The 11,941-nt window shown below is 50.3% G+C and overlaps 1 protein-coding gene across 1 annotated transcript in view; it reads right to left on the minus strand.

The window, feature by feature from the left end:
* The window catches only part of LOC137435527 (calcineurin subunit B type 1), a 53,515-nt gene extending 43,127 nt beyond the window's left edge, over window positions 1-10,388 (minus strand). Inside the window, exon 1 of the mRNA XM_068129405.2 lies at window positions 10,224-10,388. Coding sequence (XP_067985506.1) covers window positions 10,224-10,226 — 3 coding nt within the window. The 5' untranslated portion in view covers window positions 10,227-10,388. The remainder of the gene's footprint in view (window positions 1-10,223) is intronic.
* Window positions 10,389-11,941: the final 1,553 nt, after the last annotated feature.

Consider the following 11,941-nt stretch of genomic DNA (forward strand, 5'->3'; position numbering starts at 1 on the left):
CCATTAAAATGTCAACTGGTGAAATGTTTATATTGTTGCGAATATGGAATTTGGCCTCCATATCCGCTTGTAAATATTCCCCTATTTCCCCAATACTCCCCAACTATCCCCAATCCCCCATTCCCTAGTCCCATTGTCTGTAAACAACAATCAGTAGAGCCGACCTTCCCCTTTTTCCCCCATTAAATGTCGTGCCCAGGTCCACCGCATCTCACGTAGACAACTTTCGGACATCTTGCTAGTTATTCTTAGTCTATGTCAGTTAAGGACTCCTTTCCATTAATTCTGACTCTTCGTTGCACCAGAATGTGATTATATGGCACCAGTAGTGAGTTTAGGACCTTTCCCATACCTCCTTCCATCTTCTTCCCCAAACAACAACTACAACTACAACTACAACAACAATTACAACAACAACGACGCTGCGCGGGGGGAGTGTGCGTCATCACACCGGCTCGGTTAGCCGCCATTGACAATGCGCGCCGGACCATGCGCTCCACGGGGTTACCACGAAGGGGCTCCTTGTCAGTCCCCCGTCGAGGGCGGAGCCGGTAACCCCCCCCGCACGCACCCAATGAGAGGCGACGTGCCGATTCCATCTGGGGCGGAGCTAACGAGCCGAGGGCGTGTCACTCCCCGCCGGAGATACGAAGCGACTCACCGGATGTGAGGTCAGATGCGCCCCCAGCCTGGAGAGAGAAGTTGCCACGTACGAGCGCTGAATACCTCCCCGCATCTCTGGACCGGACCGAGTCGATTCTGACCTTTGAGCCCAGGTGCACCTGGAGCCATCGATCCTGCCTTTCCTAGCCATCAATCCCCGTGTGAGTCAGCCTTTTGTCCCGTTTATCTGTCGTCTGTTGGGGTTAATATAAGATTGTGTCTAAGTGCTTGTCTTTCTATGCTGTACCTCTCGTCCTTGTAATCTAACCTTCCGTAACAATATAACCTCCTCCGGAGGTCTTGAGAACTGAACCCTGGTGTCGTGTCATTTGAATCCCAGCTGTGTGTCTTTTCCTTCATTGACCTAGCGTAGCGCGATTAGTCAACGTTCGGGTATAATCGGGTAACTTGTGCAGACGTGGTCATACCAAACCGCTCGGTAAATAACATCTAAGCCACGTCTGTAACAATTGGTGTCGAGGAGTGGAATTCGAACCCGGGACTAAATTTATTAGGCCCAAATTTGTAACAATTAGAATCGATTCGGAGCGCGTTTCCCGCGCGAAAGTATAACGGCGAAATTTGATTTTGTTATACGGAAATAAAAACCCGAATTTTGAAAGTCGCGCTATGGCAGACCAAGACAGCTGGGGTCCGGTAGGGGAGAGTGAGGCAGGGTCGGTCCAGGACCAAATTGAGGGACAAGAGGAGAGCGAAGCAGTGAGGGTAGCAGATTCGCAAAATAACGTCGTCACGCACGAGGTAACGGGCGCGCGAAATGGCGCCTCGCACATAGCTACGGCGGCCGCACCCGCTGCACAAGTGGGAGGGATGGCCCAAATGCAGGCCCTCATGGAGCAATTTATGGCGCAAATGCAGGCGTCCCTCAACCTGCAGAAGGACGATATGAGGGCTAATAGTGAGCAAATGAGGGCCGATAGTGAGCAATTGGGTGAGCGATTGGAGGGCCAAATGGGGGTAATGAGGGACGAAGCGAGGGCTGGGAGTGAGCAATTGGGGGTAATGGGAAACCAAATGGGGGTAATGGGAAACCAAATGGGGGTAATGAGGGACGAAGCGAGGGGTACCAGTGAGGGATTAGACAATAATTTTAAGGGATTAGACATGAAATTTGGGAAATTAGACGATAGATTAGGGGAAATACAGGAGGGGTTAACGGGGGTAGAAAACAGAATGGCCGCTCAAGAGAATCAAATGGAAGGGATGCAAAAAGGGTTAGAGGGGTTAGAAAACACCATGGAAGGCAAATTGAGGGACATGAGGGACCAAGCGGAAACGGAAGTTAACCAAATGGGGCAGCAGATAGAGGGGGTCAGAATGGGGGTAGAAACCAAACTGGATGCTCACAGGGAGGAAATGGAGCAGATGAGGGTGGCATCTGGGCAGGAGATGCAAGTGATGGGAGAGGAGATCAGAAGAGGTGTGAGTGAGGAGGTCGGAGGAGTGCGCGAGGAGGTGAGGCACTGTAAGGAGCGCATGGAGAAGGAGGTGAGAAAGGGGACTGTAAAATTGCAAAGTGGTATAGAGGAGTTGACGCTGGGAGTAGAACAACTGACAGTGGGACAAAAGGAGTTGGGGGACCAGGTAAAGAAGAACACAGCGGTAATAGGGGGTTTAAAATCGACACAGAAGGAGATGAAAAAGGACGTAGGGGTAATTAAAAAAGAGTGTCAGACGGTACATGAGGACCTGACGAGGAAAATGGACAAGGTGGTAGAGGTGATGGAGGTTAAAGAGCGGGAGGTGCGGGAGCACATAGAAAAAAATAAAGTGGAGTTAGAGGAAGAACTTAAAGGGGCGCACGAAGAGATGAAGGAGGTGAAGCAGAAATTAGAAGAAGTGGAAGAAGGGGTGAGCGAAATTAAGAAGCGACGGAGAGGGGATAAGAAAGAGATAAAAGAGGAGATAAAAGAATTGGTCCAAAGTCTGTGTTCGGATCGTGATGATGTGCCCATTAACCGGATGAGGGATTCGCAGGTGATGGAGGAGAAGCGAAGAGGAAGAGGACCCGGTGTAAGTGGTGACCAATATGGTCGTGCGTATGATGCGCCAGGGGATTTAAGAAGCTTGGGGGTCGAGATGGACCCGGGTGTTCGTGAGAGGCCGTTGGTGAAGTGTGCGCAAGAAAGGTGTGCGCGAGAAAGGTGTGTGACGGACGGGTGCATGAGGAAAGAGTGCGCTGTCAGAAGTAAGGAAGAGTGTCCACCTGTGGTGAGTGTTACAGAGGGTGTGACGGGAGAGTGTGCGCAAGAGTGTGCGCGAGAGAGGTGTGTAACGGACAGGTGCATGGGGAAAGAGTGCGCTGTCGGGAGTAAGGGTGAGTGCGTTGTCAAGAGTGGAGGGGAGAGTAGTGAGAGTGACATGGAGCGTGAGTTAGTTGTGACAGGTGAGCGAGGATGTACACCTGGGATGGAAGGATGCACACCTGGAATGGTAGAGCGTGAGTGGGAATGCACGCTGGAGTTGGTGGTGAGGCACGTGGTTGGGTGTGCGAATGAGGGCACACCTGTGATTGTCACAGAGGAGGTGACCGAGGAGGGGGCACGAAGCGGTGTATTGGTGAGGTGTGCGAGCAACGAATGTGTGCCAAAGTGTTCGGTGGTCAGGTGTGTGACCAAGTCTGTGAGTGGACTGAGAGTACCTGGGTGTGGAAGGAAAGGTACGAGGAGCATGGAAACGGCTGGAGGTGTGAGCAAGGAACGGGCTGCGGGGTGTAAGCGTCCAGGTGAAGCATCGACGTTAGACGGGGTAGAGTTTGGAACGACTTAGAGCCGAATCGGGCCCTCGGTGCGTGCTGGGCCTCGCTTTGAACGGCCGCGTCCGTGCTCCACTAGGCGGAGCGGGCAGCTGGATAGAAAGGGTCGTCATGGCGACCACTTTTTGGTGAGACGTGCCGGCAGGTCGAGAGCGGGACATTGGATGGCTCCGTGCCGAGATGGTGCGTGGGATCTCGGCACGGGTGAGCCCCCGTCCCTGCACCGAATGCCGGACGCATCCAGCCGCTGGCACAGAACAACCCGCATTCATGGCTTGGCTTTACGAAGCCGGGCTTTGGACAGGGATTGGCGCACCGAGAGGTATTAGTGAGTAGACTGGGTGATGAGGTTAGTGTTTTGGACCCAAAATTAGAGAAAAGCAAAATTTGATGATTGGCAAGGGATTGGCAGTAGTGATTGGCAGAGGATGGGCAGTGATTGGCCAAATTTTTGATTTGTTGAAATCTGATGTGCAAAATTGGTAGTGAGCGATGGGCCCGGTGGGTAAGGGTGGCATCCCTGCCACCCTTCCCAAGGTGGGGGCAAAGGAGCAATAGCTTATGGGGTGTATGGCAGTGAAAACTAGCCCGGGTGGGTTAGGTTATATTGATAGAGCCCTAGAAGATGACATTAGGTGACGTTAAGGTTAGTTAGTGACTGACACCTGTAGTGGGGACGCAGGTAGATTAGTGTGGATGATAATGACGTGGGAGCGCAATAGTTTAAAGGGACGACTGGGAAGCGCAAGTTTCAGAAGGGAGTAGTTAGCTGAGATGATGCCGTGTGTGTGAGAATTGAACAGGTGTGATTGCACAGGTGTGCAACTGGACAGGTGTGTGGAGCAGTGTGTGAGTAGTGAGTGTTGTAGATCAGCGCGAATGCGCTTGGGGAGAGAAGGGTGCAGGTGGCACCAGGTGTGAGAGCACAGGTGTGCAAGTACAGGTGTGTGGAGAGAGTTGGAGTAAGTGGTACGGAGTGGTGTGCATGGTGCGAAGGTGTGGATGGGGGAAGAGTGGACCCTTTTCACGAGTACCCGGGGCGGGTAGTGTAAGTGTTAGGTAGAGGGTACAGGTAAATTGTGGTTGGATATTGGCATCTGTGGTGCGGTTGCAGAATGGTGTTGTGGATGGGTGCATTAGTGTTGTGGAAATGGCTGGGCGTGTAGCCTGTTAGTGTGTGTAGTTGGTTGGGCACTCCACCACTGTGAGGATGTCGGCCAGGTGAGGCCGCAGGTGGGCTCTGGGAGCCGGTAGTTGTGAGTGGGTGCCTGAGGATCCCGGGTGTGGATCGGGCAGCCCCGTGCCAGAGAGGGCACCGAGTGGGGAGAGTGCCAGAGGGCCTTCCCCAGGTAGTTAGGTTAGGGTAAGGAGCAGGTAAGCTCGGAGGCAACTGCAGTGGTGGAGGTGTGCAGGTGGGTAGACCCACTGGGAGAGGTACACGCCACAGCCCAGAAATTGTGCGAGGGCACCGGGAGATGAATCGGGGGAGTGAGACCCCAAATTGAAAAGCACCACAGTTTGGCCAATGGGAATTGGTTTTTAGAACCCATAGTGTAAGAGGGCCAATGGTTTGGCCGGAGAAAGACCCCGGGTAGTGTAAAGTTGTTAAAGTCACTTAGGAAATAGTTAGGATTGATGAACCTGTCGCACCATACGCAGCCACTTACCTGTGGTGATGATGATGACTCCACACCTGTGTTTTCTTTGTTTGTTGCAGGAAATGAGATTGCTGTGGATTTGTGAGACGCATCACGACGTGGATGAGACATTGGGGTGATTCCATCTCTCCCTCCCTAGGAGGGACTGATGATGAATTGGTGATGGCAAATTATGATGTTGAGTTGGAGATGGCAAATTTTGATGAAAGTTGAAAATGGCAAATTTGATTGGTTAGGAGGGAGAGAAGACGAATTTGGTTTATGGGAGGAACGGGGAAGACAGTAGGGATGTTTGTTGATTTGTAAAGTAGATGTTTATGGGTAGTGTTGTGTTGTGTGGATACAGTAAGGGGTAAGGGAGGGGCCATGTAGGTTACCTGGTGGGGGGGGGGGGGGGGCGTACGATAGAAACGTACCTGTCTCACCTGGTTCCCATGTGCCCCCAGTGTGCATCATCTTACATTGCGTGCACTTTTGCGCCCTTACCACCTTACTCACTTGTCTTTTCTTTTGTCTCCCACCTCCGAGGATCTGGCTTTGGGGTAGAGAGAGAGGAGAGAGAGGTGCTGGCTACGCAGTTGTGGGCCTGCACTTTCGCTGCTTGCTGCTTGGATCGATACACCATATGGACCGCAATGTTTGTGGCCACCCACCATGGACCGCAGCTCTTTTGCGGCCAAGCACCACCCGTGGATGGACCTATGGGTCAACGTGGCACCTATGCCATGCAGGTGAACCACTTTTAGTTGACACCACTGAAGGCCACAATATAGAAATGGACGCGGTTGGCGCCTTTCTTTATTTTTTGAAAGAGGCAAGAAGGCCAAGTGCACCACACGAAGGCAAGACCAGCGGCAGAACATCGGCCGGCTGCGACACCACCGGTGATTTATAGACACTTTATTGGTGCACCGGATGGTGCTCACTGTGTGATGGGGTGGTGCTTGATGCTTGGAAGGGGTGCTCTGCACATTATTAAAGGCCGTAGGCCACAGAGCACTCGTGGGTTGGTGTATCGATGCTAGCATGCGTGCTCTCTCTATGCATAACATCTGCATGTGTTCCTCCAAAAACAGGTCCTGGATCGTAGTGTAAATATCAGCGTAGTCTTGTGTAAATAATGCTCCCTACCGGCTGTATGTTTACTTTGAGGATTCTTTCCGGATTCGGTTATCCTGTGGGTGTGTTTCTGTGAGGAGAAGGGTGCAACGTCGCAGGGGGACATATTTACTCATTTGTGAATATCTGTAAAACTGTCGCACTCAGGGTAGAGTTAATAGTAGAGGGAACTACATTGCGTGCCACACTAAAGTAGGTAAAAATTTATCGGGTCGGGACGCCCCGAGGGTAGAGAAGGGTGCAATGTTGCGAATATGGAATTTGGCCTCCATATCCGCTTGTAAATATTCCCCTATTTCCCCAATACTCCCCAACTATCCCCAATCCCCCATTCCCTAGTCCCATTGTCTGTAAACAACAATCAGTAGAGCCGACCTTCCCCTTTTTCCCCCATTAAATGTCGTGCCCAGGTCCACCGCATCTCACGTAGACAACTTTCGGACATCTTGCTAGTTATTCTTAGTCTATGTCAGTTAAGGACTCCTTTCCATTAATTCTGACTCTTCGTTGCACCAGAATGTGATTATATGGCACCAGTAGTGAGTTTAGGACCTTTCCCATACCTCCTTCCATCTTCTTCCCCAAACAACAACTACAACTACAACTACAACAACAATTACAACAACAACGACGCTGCGCGGGGGGAGTGTGCGTCATCACACCGGCTCGGTTAGCCGCCATTGACAATGCGCGCCGGACCATGCGCTCCACGGGGTTACCACGAAGGGGCTCCTTGTCAGTCCCCCGTCGAGGGCGGAGCCGGTAACCCCCCCCGCACGCACCCAATGAGAGGCGACGTGCCGATTCCATCTGGGGCGGAGCTAACGAGCCGAGGGCGTGTCACTCCCCGCCGGAGATACGAAGCGACTCACCGGATGTGAGGTCAGATGCGCCCCCAGCCTGGAGAGAGAAGTTGCCACGTACGAGCGCTGAATACCTCCCCGCATCTCTGGACCGGACCGAGTCGATTCTGACCTTTGAGCCCAGGTGCACCTGGAGCCATCGATCCTGCCTTTCCTAGCCATCAATCCCCGTGTGAGTCAGCCTTTTGTCCCGTTTATCTGTCGTCTGTTGGGGTTAATATAAGATTGTGTCTAAGTGCTTGTCTTTCTATGCTGTACCTCTCGTCCTTGTAATCTAACCTTCCGTAACAATATAACCTCCTCCGGAGGTCTTGAGAACTGAACCCTGGTGTCGTGTCATTTGAATCCCAGCTGTGTGTCTTTGCCTTCATTGACCTAGCGTAGCGCGATTAGTCAATGTTCGGGTATAATCGGGTAACTTGTGCAGACGTGGTCATACCAAACCGCTCGGTAAATAACATCTAAGCCACGTCTGTAACAATATTTTAGAAATTTTTACAAGATATTTTTTAAAATATTGATTTATATTGAATAATTGAATAAATATTTCTATTGAATAAAATATTTTATATTGAAAGCCTGGTGTTGGCTTAGCGGTTAGGGTGCCGGCTTGGGATCCTAGGATCCTGGGTTCGAATCCCGGTCGATCGCTGAATTAACGCCAGGAGGGTTGACTCAGCCTGCCATCCTTCCGAGGTCCGCAAATTGAGTACCAGCTTGCTGGGATGAATGATCACGGTGTGTACCCCGATTTAGAATAGGTACACCGTATCCCTGCGCATCGTAAGAGGTGACTAAGGGTTGGCGTCAGGAAGGGCATCCGGCCATAAAAACATTGCCTCAAACAGGGAACCATGATTGTCATGGGACCCGCAAGGCTAACCCCCGCTATTGCGGGGAAAATGGCCTTAAAACGATCATTCAATTCATTCATTCATTGAATAATATGTATTTCCTTCTACCCATATTGATTCTTCAAGATTAATATTGAATACATTGAATAATAAAATATTTTTAATAAACAACATTGTGTAACTCTGGATCTCCAATTAGACACATTGAAACCAAATAGGAATGAACGATCAGCTGATATCACTCGCTATTTTGGTTTGCCACCAACTGTTCAAACTATTTTAAAGAATGCCAACGATAGCCGTGCAGACACAAGACGTGCCGTTCAAGTAACGCAGCCCGTGCTGCAGGAACCAAAAGACTAACTGCATTGAAAATACATTTACTTCTTCGAAGCTCGGGGCATGGCCCGTCAATTATGGTCCTTCGAGGTGGAGTCTAGCCGTCCTTCGGGAATGTTCGGCTTTCCGTCGGCAATGTCGGTGGTGGTTGTTGGTTAATGGACGGCGCTCGTTTGCATGGATGGCCGAGTTTTATAAGAACAAAGGGAAAATTACAGGGGGGATATTACACACTGGGGATTATTAATCGTATGTGCTATAAATAGTTAACACAAAAACCACGCCCCTTATGGCGACATGCAAACACTCTTAACCTGCACATTTATCCTGCTTATATACATTGAAATGGGCTTTCTACCCATCACACGGTCCATGCTAAACTATACATTCCTGACTTCACGAAGGTATTTCATCTCCTACCCCCACAAACATAACATCATTTTTGTCCCACATCTCTAAATCGTGAAGAATGAATGAATGAATGAATGATCATTTTAAGGCCATTTTCCCTGCTAGAGCAGGGGTTAGCCTTGCGGGCCCCATGACAATCATGGTTCCCTGTTTGAGGCAATGTTTTTTTTAATGGCTGGATGCCCTTCCTGGCGCCAACCCTTAGTCGCCTCTTACGATGCGCAGGGATACGGTGTACATTTTCTAAGCCGGGGTACACACCGGGATCATTCACCCAGCAAGCTGGTACTCAAATTTGCCGACCTCGGAAGGATGGCAGGCTGAGTCAACCCCCCTAGTGTTAATTCAGCGATCGACCGGGATTCGAATCCAGGATCCGAGGATCCCAAGCCGGCACCCTCACCGCTAAGCCAACACCAGGCTACACACCGGGAAGAATCACTTATAAATTAAATATATATATATTCTCAGATTTGGATCTTCGCCAAAATCAAATTGATTCGTCCTTGTCACACACCCAACCTGTCCACCAAGTTTCTTCCAAATATTTCCATAACTTTTTGAGATATCGTGCTATATATAATTTTTGGCCTTAACTCTCAATGGTGAAAAATGATTTGAAAATTGTCATATCCGGATCCGGATCTTCGGCGGATCTCTCCACCAAGTTTGGTGCAAATCCATCCACAACTTCTTGGGATATCCTATTCACAGACGGACAACCAAACCGATAGGGTTGAAAACATAACCTCCGCCCACCTTTGCGGAGGTAATGACAAAGAGGATTGGCAGATTGTCTCTTGTTAAGTGTGGCAATGTCCTTTTGATGAAACCGATTGAATTCCGAGATGTGCCGATTGAAGTTGCGTCCTTCGTCAATCATAACACCAAATTGTATATTCGTTTGGACATCCCAAAGGATTACTAAAGTGGAAAATTGACCGACTGGATCAGCTGTAGCCGTTCATAACCACGTGATCCGACACCTCTCTAGCTGTGATGCCCGAGGATGGATGTACATTGGACGTGTCACCTGTACTCGCAATCACCTCAGTACGAGTGCGTATCAGGCTCTGTCATCTGTGTAGGTGTGTGTGTGTGTGTGTGTGTGTGTGTGTGTGTGTGTGTGTGTGTGTGTGTGTGTGTGTGTGTGTGTGTGTGTTCGGCGGGATGAGTGAAACGGCAGTTCACAACGTATCCATGCAATCTATAAATGCGTTTCACGGTTCGTTAACGCCGCCCGTGTCATATTTCCGGGGGGAGAGGGGGGCACGGCCCTGCTGAACAGCTGCACGGAAGGTTAAACGTGCAGGGGGGGCACGGTAAGGTGAGGACAGAAAGCATATAAAATAAAGAGAGGTGCGGGGTTTGGGTCACATGACATGATTGCGCATTTACTGAAGGGGAGGTGAGGAACAGAAGCAGCACGACGTGAGGGTGAAGCTGGTGGTAGCAGATACGTGAGGTAGTGGAAGGAAACACGCGGGCTACGCAGGGCCGCGTTACACTTACACAACAAAGGCGGTAGAAGGAAACTCACCATCGTGCGAACGGAAGATGTCAGAACGTGCAACGAATTGAGAGCTACAAATGAGAGCCGGAGAATACGGATGAACCACGAAGCAAGAACGAAGAGAAAAAGCCAAGCTGGATACCAGCCAGCACCAGTGAGCGTGCTACGCGCCCTGCCCCTGTAACATCCGGGTCCTGCGGAGTGACGCAAGACGTCATCCGTTCCGGCGTGACGCGATACGTCGTACGTACGCCGCTGGAGCAGCAACAGCGAGTGACCAACACTCAAAAGCAGGTCGCTGTCTTGCCATACTGCATCCTAGGCCTACCGACTACCGTGCATCCCCAGAATCTCGGTTTTCTCGATATTCATCGAACACAAACGTTCGTTGTACTTTTAGTTTTACCTCATTTACAGCAGTGAAACTGCAAATGGGGGTCAAAGTAAACGTAAATTTATTCCCTTCAATTTGTAAATTAATATTTCACACTTTCGCATTTTTAATTTGACAGAGAATCACATTCGGTAAAAATCAAACAATCAAATTGCGTTAATGATTGATTTGCATATGTATGAAGAGATGTTATGACATCAATTTTGTGGTCGGCAACTACGGTGGCCGATACTAGTCATACTTAAGAGGGAAAACGTACATGCTATTTTAAAATAATTTATTCGACTAAATTAGATAAATGTACCAAAAGGGTAGGTTATTATTTTATAATTAATTATTATCTGGCCAGTTTTTGAATTACCATTAATCACAACAGCACAAACGAAATAATGTACAGTATTTGACGTCAAGAAGGAGCTGTGCTCCCACGTAATCGGAAGAATGGACGCGACAAAAAGCTGGAATTCGTCCGAGTTTCTTTATTGTCACAAAACAACTCAGGTACTCTCAAAAGCCCGTTTATCGGGCAGCAATATATTGTTACAGATACGACTTTGATGGTATGGTGGGCCGAGCGGGATGGCCGCCGTATCCGTACAAGTTACCCGATTGTGCCCGAATGTTAACTAATCGCGCTACGCTGGCTCAATAGGAAAGAGAAGACACCCGGCTGGGTTACAATCACACAATACGACACCAGGGGTTCAGTTCTCAAGACCTCCGGAGGAGGTTATATTAAGGCGGAAAAGGTTAGATTACAGGGACAAGAGGGAAACATAGGAAGGTGGGCACTTAGACACAACCTTATATTAACCCTAGACAGACCACAGATAAACGGGACAACGCTGACTCACACGGGATTTGATGGCAAGGAAAGCGGCAGTCGATGGCTCAGGTGCACCTGGCTCAGGGACAGAATCACGTACGGTGGTGTCCAGCAGATGCGGGGAGGTCGCTCAGCGCTCGTGGGTCGCGACTTTGGTGGAGATGCCGGGGAGGTCGCTCAGCGCTCGGGAGGGTGGCGTCTTGTCCTTCCAAGCTCGGGGCGCATCTCACGTCACGTCCGGCGCGGGGCCGCGTATATCCGGCGGGGAGTCACGCCCTCGCTCGTTAGCTCCGCCCCATATGGCATCGGCCCATGGCTTCTCATTGGGTGCGGGGGTTACCGGCTCCGCCCTTGACGAGGGGCCGACAGGGAGCCCCCTTCTGGGTAACCCCGTCGAGCACATGTTCAATGGCGGCCAACCGAGCCGGAGTGAGGACGCAAAGCCGCTGTTGTTGTGGTTGTTGTTGGAGCTTGAGATGATGGGAAGAGATGCGGGGAGGTATGGGAAGGTCCTAAACTCCTACT

The sequence above is a fragment of the Myxine glutinosa genome, chromosome 9 (assembly GCF_964187855.1).
Source record: "Myxine glutinosa chromosome 9, kmMyxGlut1.1, whole genome shotgun sequence".
Lineage (NCBI taxonomy): Eukaryota > Metazoa > Chordata > Myxini > Myxiniformes > Myxinidae > Myxine > Myxine glutinosa.